Source organism: Pelodiscus sinensis, chromosome 4, assembly GCF_052426305.1.
Source record: "Pelodiscus sinensis isolate ZL-2025 chromosome 4, ASM5242630v1, whole genome shotgun sequence".
Lineage (NCBI taxonomy): Eukaryota > Metazoa > Chordata > Testudines > Trionychidae > Pelodiscus > Pelodiscus sinensis.
The window spans coordinates 43,745,025-43,762,333 of record NC_143055.1 but is presented as its reverse complement, the minus strand read 5'-3'; the positions used below and the strand labels follow the sequence as shown (position 1 = coordinate 43,762,333).

Here is a 17,309-nt window from a genome sequence, read left to right as displayed (position 1 = left end):
GCAAAAATTTACAAAGGGATTTCACAAAACTGGGCAACTGAATAACAAAATGGCAGATGAAATTCATTGTTGATAAATGCAAAGTAATGCATATTGGAAAATACAAAATGAAGGAATGGCTGTTAATGCTCAAGAAAGAGACCTTAGAGTCATTGTGGATAGTTCTCTGAAAAGATCTGTTCAGTGTGTAGTGGCACCCAAAAAGCTAACAGGATATTAGGAAACATTAGGAAAGGGTGGGATAAGACAGTAAATCTCATAATGACACTATGTAAAACAATAAGCCCACACATAGAATACAACATGCAGTTCTAGTTGTTCCCATCTCAGAAAAGCTATATGAGAATTTGAAAAGGTACAGAGAAGGGCAGTACAAATGATTAAGGGTATGAAACAAGCTTCTATGAAGAGAGATTAAAAAGACTGGGAAAAGAGATGACAAAAGGGGCTGTGTATTAAATCATGCATCGTGTGGAGAAAGTGAATAAAGAAGTGTTACTTATCTCTTCACATAACACAAGAACCAGGGGTCATTGAAAGAAATTAATAGGCATCAGGTTTAAAACAAAACAAAAGGAAGTATTTATTTGCACAATGCAGAGTCAGCCTTTGGAACTAATTCCAGGGGATGTTGCGAAGGACAGAACTATTCTTGGGTTTTAAAAGAATTAGAAATATTCCGAGAGGATAGGTCCCTCCAGGGCCGGCTTTAGGCCAATTTGGCCGATTCCCTGGAATGGGGCCCCGCGCCTAAGGGGGCTCCGCTCCTGGGTGCGTGATGCACATGTAGTGCCCTGGGCCCCTCTGTGACTCTTAGGTGATGGTCAGCTGCATGCTCTGAGTGTCCTTGAGCCTCTGACTGCCAGATGTTAGCATTGAGCAACAGCGGATGATCACCAAGTCTGTTGGTTTCCTTTGAAGCATTTGGTATTGGACGCTTTTGGAAGTTAGGGATGTGTTAGGATACATGGTTAACCTTCATGGTTACACGCAAGCTACCACTCCTCCCACACACGTTATTGCCTCTGTATGAGGAGGGAGCAGGCAGGAGCTCTGATACAGAGGCAGCAGCATAGGGGAAGAGAATCGGGGAACAGGCGGCTTCATGGGAGTCGGCGCTCTCAGGGAGCTGGCTTACAAGCAGTCTGCCCACACAGGCTGGCTCCCAGCTGTCCCCCCATGCTGCTGCCTCTGTATCGTGGAGCCATTTACTTCCCCTTTTGAAAGACAGGATATTGGGCTAGATAGACCATTGGTCTGACCCATTGTAGCTATTCTTACAATTGACATTACATGGAATTTTAAAATAGGGAATCTTTGATCCATATAAAGTGTTTTAAAATAAAAAATAATTGAAAATTATGTTACAAGAGATTGCCTCAAGGCCAGGGATTGTGTATAAAAAGATCCAAAAATATAAGAGCCTTGTTTATTATGATGCATTGTTATACCTGAAATCATCTTTTCTCTTATATATTAAATACTTCAGATACAATACTTCATTCTCTCTTAACATTTGTATGTGTTTTCTGTTGTTGGCTTTTTTTTTTGCATGTCCACATTCTTTTTTTTTTTTTTTTAAGTAAATAAAAGTTTTAAATGCAACAGTATATTAAAGGATTCTTATTTTCAACACTACAGGGGTATAATCCTGGCTACATTTAAGTATATTATTCACCTAAGGTATATTATTGCTATCCTGATGTTTTTTGCCTCTTATTTTTTTCACAAGAAACATTTTGAACTTTACATTTTTGAAAACCTAATGAATATTAAGGCACATTCTATTTTATGTATTATTTTGTACTCTAAAATTATTTTAATGCAGTTGGCTTACCATTCTTATGTAACAATGTAAAGAGTAACATTGATTTTTAAAAATAATCTGAAAAATTAACAGTTTTCCATCCCTCTAGATTTAATGACATCCATGTCCCTGTGAGATTAGAAAGTGTGAAATTTGCCAGTCATTGTTTAATGAACCATCCGGATTTAGCAAAAGACCTCACTGGTAAGATGCTTAATTTGAAATTTAGAATAATTTTTGGCAGGGGGATGCACTTGTTCAAGTATGTAGCAATATGATTCCAAAATATGTGAAGACCAGACTTGTCTGTGCTAGAAGGGGAGTACTAAGGCATTTATTTAAGGTAGATATTTCTATAGAAGACAAGAGTTAGTTTTTAAAAAGTAGGCATTTCAAAACATTGGGTTTGTTTTGATGCTAGCCTTATAGAAAAAAAAGGTGGTCCAACTGAAATGCTGTGTATAATTAGTTTTAATCAGATCATCTAAAATTTTGATGAAATTGTGGCCCTGACAGAGCTGGATAAGCATTAAGCATGCGGAATGGGATTTTCAAAAGTATTCAGCATTTTCCTGCCTCTGCTTTCATAGATTTACAAAATCCAACCCATGATCCAGAGATTAAATTCCTCCTGCAGACAACATTAAAGCCAGTTACAAATTGGAAAAGGTGAAAAGCAGGGATGGAAGAACATAACATGAAGACCAGTAACATCCTTGGGCATATTTTCCCCATCTGCTGCGAAACCCCATTCCCAATATACCTGGACCACCCTGACGAGCCACCAACACCATCAGATTCCCACCCCACTGAGCCACAACCAGGTGCACTTGGATCCCCACATCACTGGATCCCCGCTATCGTAGCATCTGTACCTCCTCCCTAAACTCCCACATGCAGAACTCCCTGCTGAGTCGTCGTCTCCTCCCCCCCACACACACATCTTGCCCCACAGAGTCCCAACTTCATTCACCTGGACCGCCCTGCAGAATCTTGTTACTGTTGCACTTGCCAGAACGCCTCATCAAGCCCCTTTGCATTCAGATCTCTCCCACTGAATCACCTGCACTTAAATTACCCAAAAGAGAACCCTCACAGTCCACATCTGATCCCCCCCCACACTAAAGCCTTCCACACTTGGATACTGCAGGGCTATTTCTTCCTGCCCACATCTAGTGCACCTGACATAGGGGGCTAGGGTTCTGTAATGTTTCTGTGGCAATCCCAATCCTTCCACCATGTCAGGGTTGGGTGTAACCTCACTGCTGAGTCCATGTCCTAAGGAGGAACTGCAGAGTGATCTCCCACCTCTGTGCAGCCTGTGCTCCCCAGTGCCATGCTGGAGCCTCCACATTTGACAACATTTGAATTTCTGTGTGTAGAATTTTTAATTTTTGGTGCAGAATGCCCTCAGGAGTAAATAGGCCCACTAACTTCAGTAGGAACGGAATGCTCAGCACCACTGAAAGTCAGGATACTTCCCAGCAGATTTTTTTTTCTGCTTTAACTAGCAGTTTGAATAATACTTAAGGTGAATGAGCAGATTTTTATGAAGTAGGCAAGCATGTTCTGTATTTTTTTTAAATGGTTCACATGTTTTGGAAATGTGGAATCAGGCAGTATTTCTTGCTAACCCTCACCTTGTGCCTACGGATTGTGGAATATCTAGAAAATACTAGTTTTGCCTGTCTTCACCTGCTAGTCTTGATGCACCAGATTATGGGCTGGTCTACACTAACACTGTAAATCGATCTAAGTTACGCTAGATCATTTATGTAAATTACATTACTGAAGTTGATATAATTTAGTGACACAATGGTGTGTACAGTGTACTATGTCAACAGGAATGGAGTACAGACATTGATGGGAGAGTGCTCTCCCATTGACTTAGCATGTCTTGAGCAGCGATGCCAGTTTAGCTGGTAATGTAGACATGGCCTATGGTTTGCTGTTCAGACATGTGTATACTCCAGGTCTTTTCTCAGCTTGTATCTGTGTTATGAGAACTATAGTTGCATAGCTGCAGTGCCATAGCTGTATTTGCTATAATCCTGTGAAGTAGTGAAATGGGTATTTTCATTATTGTAGGAATTCCCCCTCCCTGACCAGCAGTAGTTAGATTGGATAGAAGAATTCTTCCATCTAGCTTTGTTTGCTCCAGAAACTAAATCAGCGTAATTGTGGTACTTAGGTGCAGATTTTCCATAGCTCTGAGCGCTGTCGAGCTAAGATTTAAATGTAGACCAGGCCTCAGTAATATTCATTAAAAAGGTATATTCAAAGTATTTTAGGTAAAAGACTCTAAATGGGAGGGGGAGGTGTCAAGATAGAATTTTGGTATGTGGTATGATTAGAGAGGTCAGAAGTGGCTCCATAGTTAAGTTTGCATTGTGATTTGCAGCTAATGCAGGAAATAAATTTGTTAATTTCTATTAAGGATGTAAGATTTTAACCAGTTAATCGATAGGCTGATGTTTACCAGTTCCAGTTAAAGGTTAAACTCCCACGGGACCAGTGGTGCTGGGAGCCTGCGGGACCAGGAGCCTCTGGGAATCCGTGGTGCTGGGAGCCTGCAAGGCTGATGCCATTGGCAGCTTGCAAAGCCTGCAGTACAGAGCCTGTAGGGCTGGCTGTTCTGAGGCAATCGGTGCTGGGAGTCTGCAGGATCTATTTAATGGAATCAGTTACATAGTTAATATTTTTTAACCTTTTTTACATCCCTAATTTCTATTCAGTGTTTCTCTAGAATTTTATCAAAAAGAGATTAAACTGATCAATAAATTAGCTAGTAGTTTAGAGAATTATAAGTCTCCCTTTGAGACTCTGGTTTAGATATTGTTTGTTATTATTCTAAATGAGTTTGAGCTCATTAATGTCTCTATTGGATATTGTCCAGTTCTATGCATACACTACATAATTTGAGCTGTGTTGTGGCCAATTATTTGATGTGATGAAGTATTCCATAAATACTTCACAATGGCCCTGTAACAATTTTGAAGTAATCGTTACAGTAAATACAAAACAAAACAAAACAAAACAAAAACCTTGTTAAAAAGGTACCTAACTGTAAAGTCATGAAACCAATATAGTCTGTTGAAATAGATAGTTTTAAAGATTCTGATATGTATTTTGAAGAACTGGTATCTGTATAATATACCATAATAACACTTTGTAAGCTGTTATAGAATGTTATTGCAAATAATTTTTTTAAAATATCTTGTAAAAAGATTTTGTAAATGAATGTATTAAGTTAAATATTGGTATTTTGTAAGAATTTCTATATTTAGATATTAATGATGCTGTTTAAATTGACAGGAAATTATGCTTTGACTAAAATAAAATCCTTCTTTTAGTCCATTATGTATGGATCATGCTTCTGTGAAATAATGGTCTCTCCAGGTATTATAAAACAATGTGTTACAACCATCATAATCTAAAATATTGACACACAGTTAAGTTTCAACCATAATTTGGAATTGTCATTTTTTTAACTCAAAACAAATTTTTAATAATTTATAACATTTTTAATGTGTTACTTGTACTGTAAACATTTGGGACTAAGAATTATTATTTACAGTTTCCTGTGTAGGCTATGGTATAGTTGTAGCATGTCTTGTTTGTGGTTTGTGTAATTGTTTTAATTTTTCCTAATAAACTCATGTGTGGTATATCTGCATCAGAAGCACTTGCGTAGACACTTCATGGTAACTACTTTTTTTATTGTCACAGAGTACTTGAAAGTTAGATCACATGACCCAGAAGAAGCCATTAGACATGATGTCATTGTTACAATTATAACTGCTGGAAAGAGAGACCTTTCTTTAGTCAATGACCAGCTACTTGGCTTTGTAAGGGAAAGAACACTAGACAAACGGGTAATGTATAATACTTTATTTGCAGTCATTTCCACCTTTAAATACAGTTGATGAAGAAAAAAAAAATGGTAAAACCAGAATCTTCTATGAATTAAGGATATGAATTGCAGTTCTGTGCTATTAGAATGCAGTGATGAAATTAATACTCACTAGAAGGCAGTCTAAATGCAGGCAGTCTTCCTAAGCAGGGGCTATATATCAGGGAAATTAGATCCATTATTCTTCCAGGAATATTACAGATTTCACCATCAGCTCCTCACCAGCCAGAGGTCTGACAGTGTGACTGGCCAAAGGTATCAGGTGCCCTCTCAGGAACTTATCAGGAAGACTAACTTCAGCTCTAGATAATGCTTCTTTATGGGAGTCATATCTGAAAAGAACTTACTGGACTTAAATTCTGGGGAAAAATAAAAATTGACCAGTTGACTGGAAATGGCAACAGAGTGCACACAATTATTTGACACACAGAATAGTATACCATTGTGTTTTTAAAAGGTTTCCACTCCTGTGTATTTTAATACTTTCAAAGTGAATAGGGAGATTTACATAACTTTCATGAGCTCTCAACATTTATCAGAATTTGTTTTGTATTTTTGGTTTATTCTATATCTGCTTGTGACTGCCACCTTATTTTGAATCTAGTAATCTTTTGAGTTCTGGACATATGATTTAAACTTCATGTAACTATTCTCCTGCATAAGTATCTGCTGGTTCTCGTGATGACAATACTTTGCTTTTCACAGTTCATATTCCCCTTGGGCAAACCCTTATTCTGGACAAACATCCATCCATTTGCTTCTATCTCATTCTTTTTTGGGCTACTCCTTTTTATTCAGCTACTCAAATAGTATAGAATTTGTGGACTACTGACCTTGTTCTGTTTCATGGGTGTAAATTATCATGGTGCTCCCAGGATAGGGGAACTGGAAGTTTTTGATCCATGAGAGTCCTCCTTGAGCACTCTTTTTCTGCTTGTAGAAAGGGCACTACAGAAATGGTTCAAATGCTTTCCTTTTCTGTTGATACAGACGATTTTGTCTTGGAGACTCCCAAGTTCAGTGGTGTCGTCTCGTCTTAAAGTTTTAGGACAGGCTTTGAAAGTTGGCGCAAGTTCCCATTTGGCCAAAAGCCCTAGGCCAGTTAGGAACTTTTCCCTTCATCAGGAAGAGAATGTTGGGTCTATCAATTGTAGTGAGTAGTTTTGGGATGAGAAACTACAGGAACAGACTAGCTCCCTTCTCTCTTTAACCATTTACCTGCATATCTCCAGTTTTAACTTTTCCTTCACCACTGAAGGTGGATTCAAAAGCATTATGGGAGCTGACCTCCTGCTTGGCTCCTGTTTTAGATAGCGCTTTAATTGAGAAAAAGGGAAAGCTGGTAATAGTTAATCATCCCGGATTTAATAGAAAACTGAAGGGCCTTTCTGACAACTAAAGGAACCTCATGAAACTGTTGTCCCACCAAGTGACAAGACTTTGGTGGGGAAAAAAGAGAATAATCATACCAGTATCCCAGGAAGATTTTGACAAGATATTTGTCTTTTTTTTTTTTTAAGCTAAATGAAAAGAGCACTTTTTATCCTTCTTTTGCCATTCTGCTGCTTTTGACTCTGATGATCACATTCTCCAACTTTTCTTTCTCTTCTCTCTTGGTTTCTTTGATTGTGATCAGTACCCTACTGACTGCTCTTTCAGTTTTTCATATAGTAGCTCCTTATTGTCCCTTCTCTCTCTAAATTTATTTCCACACCCATTGCTGTGATATCTGAATTTCTCCCTCAGCTGACAATATTTTATCAGGATTCTGCATTCCCTTTTTCTCTCTGGTAGTGCCCTTCTCAGTTCCCATGGTTTCAACTATACCTTTGTGCCAATGATTCCCAAACCTGCCAATTTCATATTTCAAGCTGCTTCTGATAGCTCCTTTTGATTGATCTTAAGCAGAACCTTTCCAAAGCTGAACTTTTCCAAATGTTTCCTCCCAATTCCTTTCCTTCACCTTCCTTTTTTATTCTTATTTACAGCTCAGTCCTTCCTGTCTCCTGTATGCAGGGGTGGATGATAATTTTGCAGGGCCCAGGGCTGCGCCGCAGGGCCCGGGGAGGCACAATTTTGCGCATGCGCCTCGGCAGCAGCCGACCAGAAGTAGCATTTCGCGCATGTGCCTCGGCAGCAGCCAACCAAAAGTAGCGTGCACAGGGCCTATTGAAGCGCGGGGCCCGGGGCAGCTGCTCTGCTTGCCCTGCCCTATATCTGCCACTGCCTGTATGATATCTGATGAATACCCAGCTCAAGATTTCTAAATGTGGAAAATATTATTGTATTACTTTTTTGAAAGATTAATATTTTATAATGCTTTATTTTCTTAGTTTTAGTCGCCATCTAAGTAGGCAAATATTCACAAAGATATTAACATTTTATAACTTATTTAATCAATTTTTATGTGTACTTAATTTTCTGTACTAAAATCTGCAAGATATATCATGCCATATCATGCCACCTACTAGCAGAGTCATAGTGTCTTGATTTTTACATACATTCAACATTTACTAACTGTGAATTGCTTTTGTGATTTAAATGTATTGCAAAACATACATCTGATTTTTCTCTTTGTGGTATAGGCCCCAGATCTTCAACTGATGAGGAAATTTCTCTGTTCATGTAGGCTACGTCTACACTGCAACGCTACTTTGGGATACCAGAGTATCCTGAAATAGCTATCCCACATCTTAAAATCAAGCCCATTATTTCAGGCTCACCATTCCAACATCCCTGTAAACCTTATTCCACAAGGAGTAAGGGATGTTTCGGAATAGCGTGTTATTTTGAAATTTGGTACTCTGTAGACCGTGCCAAATTATTAAATAAGCTATATCGAAATAAGATATGCAATTTGCATAGTTCAAATTGTGTGTCTTATTTTGAGCTACAGTGCAATGTGGATGCACCCATAAAGCCCCATTAATTTCCATGTGGCTCTGGGTGGATACAGAAAACTGTTCATTTGCTATCAGTTTTAGAACAGGTGTCTTTAATTTGTAATTATCTGGCAAAATGAAAGTTCTCTCAACTCAATAAAGGGCATGAGAATAAATAATAGATTTTATGGATATTCCATCTTAAAAAGTAGTTAGTAGAAATAGAAAGTGGTTCAAGGTGCAAACCAGGATTTGAAAAGTTTCCATGCAATGATGGATTAAAATCAGAATTCATTTTTTAAAATAAAAATGTAATCTTTTTGGGGTACAAACATGAGCATAATTAGAGCCTCTGAGGACTACCACAACACAATTCATTAATAATGCTAAGAGGAGGCTGAAGAGCTTTATAAAATGAATGGACAGTGCAGAGGCAAATAGTTAAGTAAAATTGGAATGGGATTAGACACACACTATGAATAATGGCATTTGCAGTTACACTAGGATTAAAAAATGAGTGCTGGCACAATTCAGGGAACTTGCACCTGTATTTCCTATCAGACGTTGCTTTTCTGGGTGGAGACCTCTGTATGTCTCCCTTCTGACTGGGGTAGTTCCAGGCTGCACAGTTTGCTGTGCTTTCTAGCACAGATGAGTTGCCCAGAGTTCACCTGCTTTCTTTCTCCCCAGTGTGTGATTATCACCAGTTATACTGCACAGTTCTTTCTAAGCAGGGCTACTTTATCCTTTAGGCAAACAGTATTAAAGAAAAAAATATTTAAAAACAACAAAAGAGCATACATGTATGGTAATGGGTTGACCAAAATTAACCCATAGTCCTAACATGGATTCTGGAAATATAAGTTCTTTAACCCCCTTTCCCTGAGCCCTGTTGTTACAAAAAGACCTTTGAAATTCCTGATACTTTCCAGAGATTGCCTTAGTCTTGTCTTTCTGCTAAAGAATTTATATACAATCTCACAATAGTACATAAATATTTGCATTTCTAATATAGTACACCCTGAAAGTACTAACGCTAGTTCATTAAGGTTTAATGTAATTCAATAAAGTAAATTCAGGATTTGTCAGTCACAAGCCCTTGAATTCTCAGACTTCAGGACTAGCTGAGATGTGGAAGAAACTCTCTCTTAAAGTACACGTTGCACAATTGCAGGTTCATGAACTTCTTTGGAGAAGAAATTGGCTCTACTGATTTTTCCAGTGTAGATTATGTAGGAGACAGTAATACCTTACTTAATGAACATTTTATTCTGTTCTGAAAGCAACCAGGACAGAGCGTTTATTGCAACAGTCTGTTAACTTTGTCTTTTTCACTTCATTGCATTTAGTATCTACTGTGTATATTTCTGATAAATATTTATTAAACTTTTTTTCTCTTAAGTGGCGAGTAAGAAAAGAAGCTATGATGGGACTTGCCCAACTATACAAGAAGTATTGTCTTCATGCTGAGGCTGGCAAAGATGCTGCAGAGAAAGTGAGCTGGATAAAGGATAAACTTTTGCACATATATTATCAGAATAGCATTGATGACAAGTGAGTCAACTTAAGCATTCATAAGTTTAATTGTATAACTATAAGAAATATTCTGAAGAACAAAAGTGTACACTTTCCTGAAGAAGTTTGTTAGAAGATACTCATGGCACATTTTAAACATTAGTGCTGCAATTGTTGCAAATAATTTGGAATTAATTCAGCACTCCCCCACTCCAAATAAAGACATTGTACTACTTGTTCTAAACTATTTAGGATGATCAGGGGTTGTGGTAATTTTAATCTTGCCCTAAATTGCAGATTGGAGTTCGATGTGACTTTTTGACAGGACCCAAGCCTCCTTCCATGCACAAGATGGATAATACAAAGAATAAATCAATGTTGCTTAGTGAATGAGGTGGTTGTCTGTAGCATCCTTATCTCACTTGTTGCAAAAATTAGAATTGTGGAATAGATGATGAATGAGACAGAGGACTGAGAGATGATAAAGTGTGTGTCGCAGGTCATGGGCAACTGCACCTGTATTTTCCCCTCAGTGATTCAGCAAGGGCACCAACTTTTGGCTTTCAACTTCACAGCAGTTTTTCCTCTCTTGAGTGGAGACATGCACCTCCTTGCCTACTGGTATTCCCAGATTGGACAGTTCTTTGCCTTCATTGTGGTGTTCCCAGTGCAGACAGGTTGCCCAAAGATATCTGCTTGCTTTCTCTTGAAAGACAGATAATGGTGTAATTGCTGCAGATATAAGTTACCAGTTCTTCCGAGCGAGTTTACTTAAATCGTAAGGTAAATATTACAGAAGAAGCCTATTAAAAACAATAAAATAAACAATGCTATTTAAACTTACTACTGTTCATTCTAACTCTCACATGGGCTCTGGCAAGTGCAGTCTTTTAATACCTCACCCTAGGGACGACCTCATGACTTCAGCTCAGAACAAGCAACTTCATAATATATTCAGTTGCCTTTTTATACAGTCCAGGGATCTTTGAACAGGGGTTTCCAGAAACAACTAAGTAGTACACCCAGTGGAGAGACCCTTTGTATAGCAAAAGGTTAGCTTCAAAGGGAGAGAATTTGCATTTCCCTCATCTGTGTGTTTCTTAAGACTTTATATAAATTGTTCCAAAAAGATCTTTGAACTTCCTCATATTTTCCACTGATTGTATTAACCATGTTTTTCCGTTACTCTCACAATAGTACATAATAAGCATTTGCATCTGAAATGTAATGAGCTCCAAAGATGTTAGCCCTAAATGAGATTAAACTTCATAAATAAATTATATCTTCATTCCATAAGGTTTGCTCAGGATAATACAGAATATTGTGAGTCTGTCTCAGAATATTCTCATGGTTAAGGCCACTGAGCGCTGCTGAGGAGATGAGCTTTCTGTCCCTGCCATAGATTCCTTTTGTGATTCTGGGCAAATTGTATAGAGCTGTGAATGCTCATCCTCTCTGATAATACAGCAGTTTGATTTGGATGAGATGAACCAGTGTTGGAACCCAAAAGTCACTGAGTTCCAATCCTGGTTCTGCTACTCACTTGCTCTTTGGTGTGGTAAATGGTGTGGTAAATAATTGTATCTTTCTTGTTTCAGTTTCCCCATATTTAAATTAATGTAAGAATACTTACAACCCTCACATTTAGTGTTGTGGAGAGTTAACTTCTTAATGTTGTATAATATTTCAAGCATTTAGAGTACTATTAACATTTTGTCCTCTGAAAATCATGTCTTGTATGTGTCAGATTGGGAATCCAGTTCATGAGGTACCCAGTATTAGTGTAGTCTTTTGCTTTGATTACTGTAATCAAATTTTGGTTTTTCCCCTGGGACTTTGTTACTCTTATGTGAAAGTTTTCAGGGCTACATTTTGAAGGATGAGGATAAAAAGAGTTGTTGTATGACAGTCTCAATCCTTGAGCACTATCCATCCTTTCCAGTGAATAAAACTGGAGAGAAAGCAGGGAAATCGTATATGATCATGTGTATATTCTCTCTCTCTCTCTCAGGTTAAACATCAGCCTTACTTTTTATACTGTTTTCCATTTTAGAGCTTGATTTTTGCAACTTTAAAAATGTTTTTATGCAATTATATAACTGTATGATTTAAGATTTAAGCTTATCTGTTCTATAGTAGATGTTTCTGTATTTTATTTACGTATAATCTTATAAACTACAAGGACTATATTGGGAAGTTCTTTAATAAAAGTTTTCAAGTGCCAGTATAGCATAGAATCATAGAAATGTAGTGTCACTAAGAACGTTGAGAGGGTCAGAATCTCTGTTTTACAATTAATCTGAAAGTTTAGAAATTTAACTTTTCCCCACTTTGTTTTCCCTTCACTTTTTTTTGAAAAAAAGTATATCCTGGTGTATATTTATCATCTTTTCAAGTGTTGTTTGTTCTTAATTTTTATTATAAAGATCAGCATCTTTTAAATACATTGTTAATTTCTCAAATACTGTCCTTAGCTTTTGAGACATTTTGTTAATTCTGCCTTTTTCTTCAGCTTCTTACTGTATTCTTTTCTTATGTTTTTTTTTAACACTTTATGGGTGTGCATACTCTGCCTGTTCCCCTTTAGGTGAGAGTGGTGGCAAGGAGAGATCCTGAAACTTGTTGTGTGAAGAATCTAGAGGGAGAGAGGATAATTTGGTGGGTGTTTAAGGACCATGTTTCTTGGCATTGGACGGAAGGGGAGGAGACTTCATCTGGGCATTTCTTTTACACCTTTTGAATAGCAGTAGGAAGACCTGTGAAAGACAGTCAATGATCTTCTCCTTCTTTTAGCCTGGAGAAAATTCCAGGTGCCAGTATAACACAAAATAGAAATGTAGAGTTACAAGGGACCTCAAAATGTCAGGCTCTCTGTTTTCAATTAAGTTTGGAAATGTATAGTATTAATATATATATATATATATATATATAAAATATAACTTCTCTCTTTTCTGCAGGTTATTGGTAGAGAAAATCTTTGCTCAGTATCTTGTCCCACATAATTTGGAAACAGAAGAGAGAATGAAATGCTTGTACTATTTATATGCTAGCTTGGATCCAAATGCTGTCAAGTGAGTAGAGTTAGCAAAGTAGGCTGCTTAGATGTTTTAAAAATGTATCTTTCTGTAGAGTCTTTTCCAACATATACCTTTTGATAGAAATCCATCCGTTTTTATTGTTAGCTTCCAGTCAAAGCATTTGTAATGATAAGGCTTGACAGTCTTGTGAATCAAGTAATTGAGAACCTTAACTCCTCTGGATTTAGCCATTAACCGCTGGTGAAATGAACTAAACTGATTTTTATTTATTTAATTATGTCTTACATTGGAAACTCCTCTGTGCCGGCACCATGTTTTCCATAGTGTGTGTATAGTATGTAATACCTAGATCCCCTACTCTGCTGTCACAAGATGAACAATGCAATAATAAATAATGAATCTCAGTATTATTTGCAATCATAGTTTTAAAGTATTTCAAGTACACATTTTTTATTGCTGGTTCCAGATGAATAATTACAAGAAAACAGGATTCCTTGATGTTTTTGAATATTTTGATCCAATTTTCATGTTTTAATAATGTAATAAACATGTTAGGGCTGTAATATGACTTTACAAACTCTTATAAAGTTTCCATATAGGTTGTTAGTATTGTGAAACTTCTGAATATTCAATGTGTAAATAGAACAGAATGCAAATAAATCTCTGGTTTGTGTGGATATGGGGAAGTGTGTGTGTGTGTGTGTGTGTGTGTGTGTGTGTGTGTGTGTGTGTGTGTGTGTGTGTGTGTGTGTGTGAGAGAGAGAGACACACATTCTGTAGTGTCTTGTCTATAGCATATTGGATATAGGTGGCTGAACAGTAGGAAGCTTGTGTTGTCTCTGGTTTCTATATGGTAACTAATGCAACTTGTTATAATCCTGGTATATTAGTATGAGGTTGTTACAATGGAGGATTGACTTTCAAGTGAATTTGTCTTTTGTATCAAACTTTTGTGGTATAAAGTGATTGATTTGTACTGAAAAGAAGAATGCTTGGGAGGACATGGGTGAAAGGATTAATTCAAGTAGAGGGACAGAGCTAGGGACAGGTTAGGAACCAAGATTCCCTCTGAACTATGTGACTGGCAGAGGGGAAAATTCCTCTAGCCCCAGCAGCAAGACCAGATTAGGAAAGGGACTTTAGGAGCTGTAGGCCAAAAAGCCCCTGTGTTTCTTGGCCAGCTCTTCCTGGCACATGAGAGAGGCGAAAGGCAGTGGCTGTGTGTGCTGCTGTTCCTTTCCCTCTAGCTGGAGATGCATCATTGCGAGTGCTGGGAAGTTCTGTCCCCAAAGCTCCAATTGGCCAGAAATTACGGCCAGTGGGAGCTATGCAGGGGGTGATGCCTGCAGTTGACAGCGGGGCAGCCTGGAGCAGCCTGTTCCCGCCTCATCCCCCACCAAACTGGAGCTGCCTCAGGTAAGTACTCCATACTCCAATCCCATACCCTGACTCCCTCCTAGACCCCACACCCTAACCCTGAGGTCCCCCTCCCCCGCATCCTAATTCCTGCCAAGACCCCCACACCCTACCCCAGCTTACTTCCCTGAGCCCATTCATGCACTTCAGACTGCTGCTGTACCCCAAACATCTCATCCCCAGATCCTGCATCCCCAAGCCAGAGCCCTCTTCCCCTCCCCCCCCCATGTCCCTCCTACACTCCAAACCCCTTGGCTGTACCTCTGCCACAGATCGTCCATGTGCAGAATGAGTTCTGTTATGTGCACTAATATGAAGGTGATGTGCCACATATCTTCTCCATATTGGTACACACAATAACACTCATTCTGCACACGGACATAAAAAATTAGAGGGAACACTCCTAGGAACCTTAGCTTTTCTACTTTAGGTAGTTCACTATTTTTTAAATGAAATGCTCGGTTTTTTATAAGACCTCTCCCCCCCCCCCCCCCCCCAAAATCTTCATTCTGATTTAGGGACGAAGAGTTGTTTCTGAGAAGGGGATTATGTTTATTTTTGTGGTTGAGGAGTTCCTTTAGTGTGTCTGGGTTTTTAAGACTTCATGGCAATTGAAAGCTCTCTCAAAAATAATGGACCAAGTTCTGGTTTCAATTTCACCAATATAAATCTTGAGCAACTCCACTGAAATCAGTGGAAATGTTCTGAATTACATTGCTGTATCTGAGATAATCACTATGCTTGTAATTGTAACTCCACTTGATGTAATATTAGATAGAATAGCATTTGCGGTATCTTACAGATGATGCATATGTGAAAAATATAAGCTCAGCTAATAATAATAGCATATGCTGTACTAACTCAATTACTAGCACGTTCTTACAGCATTTGAATGAACATGATTGTCACTGTTTTTCCCTCCCCCTCACAGAGCACTGAATGAAATGTGGAAGTGCCAGAATATGCTTAGGAGTCACGTGCGAGAATTATTGGACTTGCATAAGCAGCCTACTGTATGTTTTTTTTTTTTAAAACTTACTACTTTGTTATTAGAGCTAATTCATTTGCTTAATGATATTATTTTGCTGTTTTGGTTTACATTTATAAAATGTTCATCTTTCATTAAGTAGAAATAAACAACAGATAATTTTAAAATATCACGTTCTGTAAACAACTGTTTCAACTGTATGTATCTGTAGGCTTTATCATGAGTTGCTGTTATCCACTGACAACTTCTAAGGGGTTCAAAAAGCAACATATAACATTTTGTCAGTTTCTCACTTTTTGTCTACGTCACTGTAAAGTGTTTTAAGATTCTTAAATGGAAAATACTGTACCATCAAAGCAATGATAATTTGTTTATTTTAAAACAGAATTCAAACAGTGTTTTAGTAGCCTAGGACTGTTGCTTGAATTCTTCTTATAAACAGTATCCTGAAACTGTATATAAAAATTAATAATTTGTTCGTCATGTTTCAGATGTTTGTTACAGTTCAGTCTTATTACAAAAGTGGAACATGCACTACATATTAGTTTCACAGTTTTTTAATGTAATATTTTTTATGTATATCATTGTGCTTTCTTTTTAGTTTGACTGGGTTCATCTACACTGTACCTATAGCTTGAAATAAGCTATGCAATTTGAACTACGCAAATTGCTTAGCTTATTTTTAAGTGTATTTCGAAATAAACTGTTATTGCAAAAATGTCCCTTAATCCTCGTGGAATGAGGTTTACAGGGACATCAGAATAGCGAGCCCGTTATTTCAAAGGCTATTTTGAAATAACAAGCTTGTTTAAAAGACACGGAATAGCGCTGCTGTCTAGACGCACCCTCTGTTGTTCCAAAAATTGACTGGATGGCGCTATAACAAAAATAGCGATAGATCAAATTAAATGTGTAATAAAGCATAATTCCTGTAGGGAATGTCACTGATACATTTTTCTCCCTCATAGTCCGAGGCAAATAGTAGTGCCATGTTTGGAAAGCTGATGACCATAGCAAGTAAGTGCCTTAATTTGTTCTGTAAATTGTTGTTACAATATATCTGAAGATTGCATGATTACAAATATTAAAATAGCTAAGCTGTGTTGAGTTATAAATTGTAGGTTTATCTTATGTTTCAATTTTATTTAATAATGTAGAAAACCTTCCAGATCCAGGAAAAGCCCAGGATTTTGTGAAGAAATTCAATCAGGTTCTTGGGGATGATGAGAAACTTCGATCTCAGCTCGAATTATTAATCAGCCCAACCTGTTCATGTAAACAGGCAGATGTCTGTGTGGTAAGGATATGGAACAACTGAATTTTAAATGTAACACATTTGGGTTTCACTAACCATTCAGAGGTTATTGTCTCTCAAAGTACCTTAATGTGGGTTTATTTGACCTGTTTAGTTTTATATTTCATAAAATGTCTTTTTAGCTAACCTGTAAAGAGGTCTCCGATACAATTTAGAATCGAACGCCTAGTTACTAAGAGTACTTAATGTTGTTCCTTCTTTGGGGTGATGGCAGTCAAAATGACCTTTGCGATAGTGTGTGGGGTTTTTTTTGTGTGTGTGTGTAATGTTCTGTTAGTCTTGTTTATTATAGATCTCCTGTACTTTGTCTTCCAACTCTAATGAAGTGTTTTATGAATAACATAAAACCTATACCTACCTTATAGTTTTTTTGCTTCCAAGAACATTCGTTGATTGAATGTGCATTCTTTAATTGTGTTTTTATGAATGTCTACT

The 17,309-nt window shown here is 37.6% G+C and overlaps 1 protein-coding gene across 6 annotated transcripts in view; it reads left to right on the top strand.

Moving 5' to 3' along the window:
* Positions 1-17,309, top strand: part of PDS5A (PDS5 cohesin associated factor A) — a 152,618-nt gene that overhangs the window by 79,128 nt on the left and 56,181 nt on the right. For all 6 annotated transcript variants that reach the window (XM_025187940.3, XM_075930551.2, XM_025187941.3 and 3 more), the window contains exons 10-16: positions 1,917-2,011; positions 5,537-5,682; positions 10,005-10,156; positions 13,075-13,188; positions 15,503-15,584; positions 16,528-16,576; positions 16,717-16,856. In XM_025187940.3, coding sequence (XP_025043725.2) covers positions 1,917-2,011; positions 5,537-5,682; positions 10,005-10,156; positions 13,075-13,188; positions 15,503-15,584; positions 16,528-16,576; positions 16,717-16,856 — 778 coding nt within the window. The remainder of the gene's footprint in view (positions 1-1,916; positions 2,012-5,536; positions 5,683-10,004; positions 10,157-13,074; positions 13,189-15,502; positions 15,585-16,527; positions 16,577-16,716; positions 16,857-17,309) is intronic.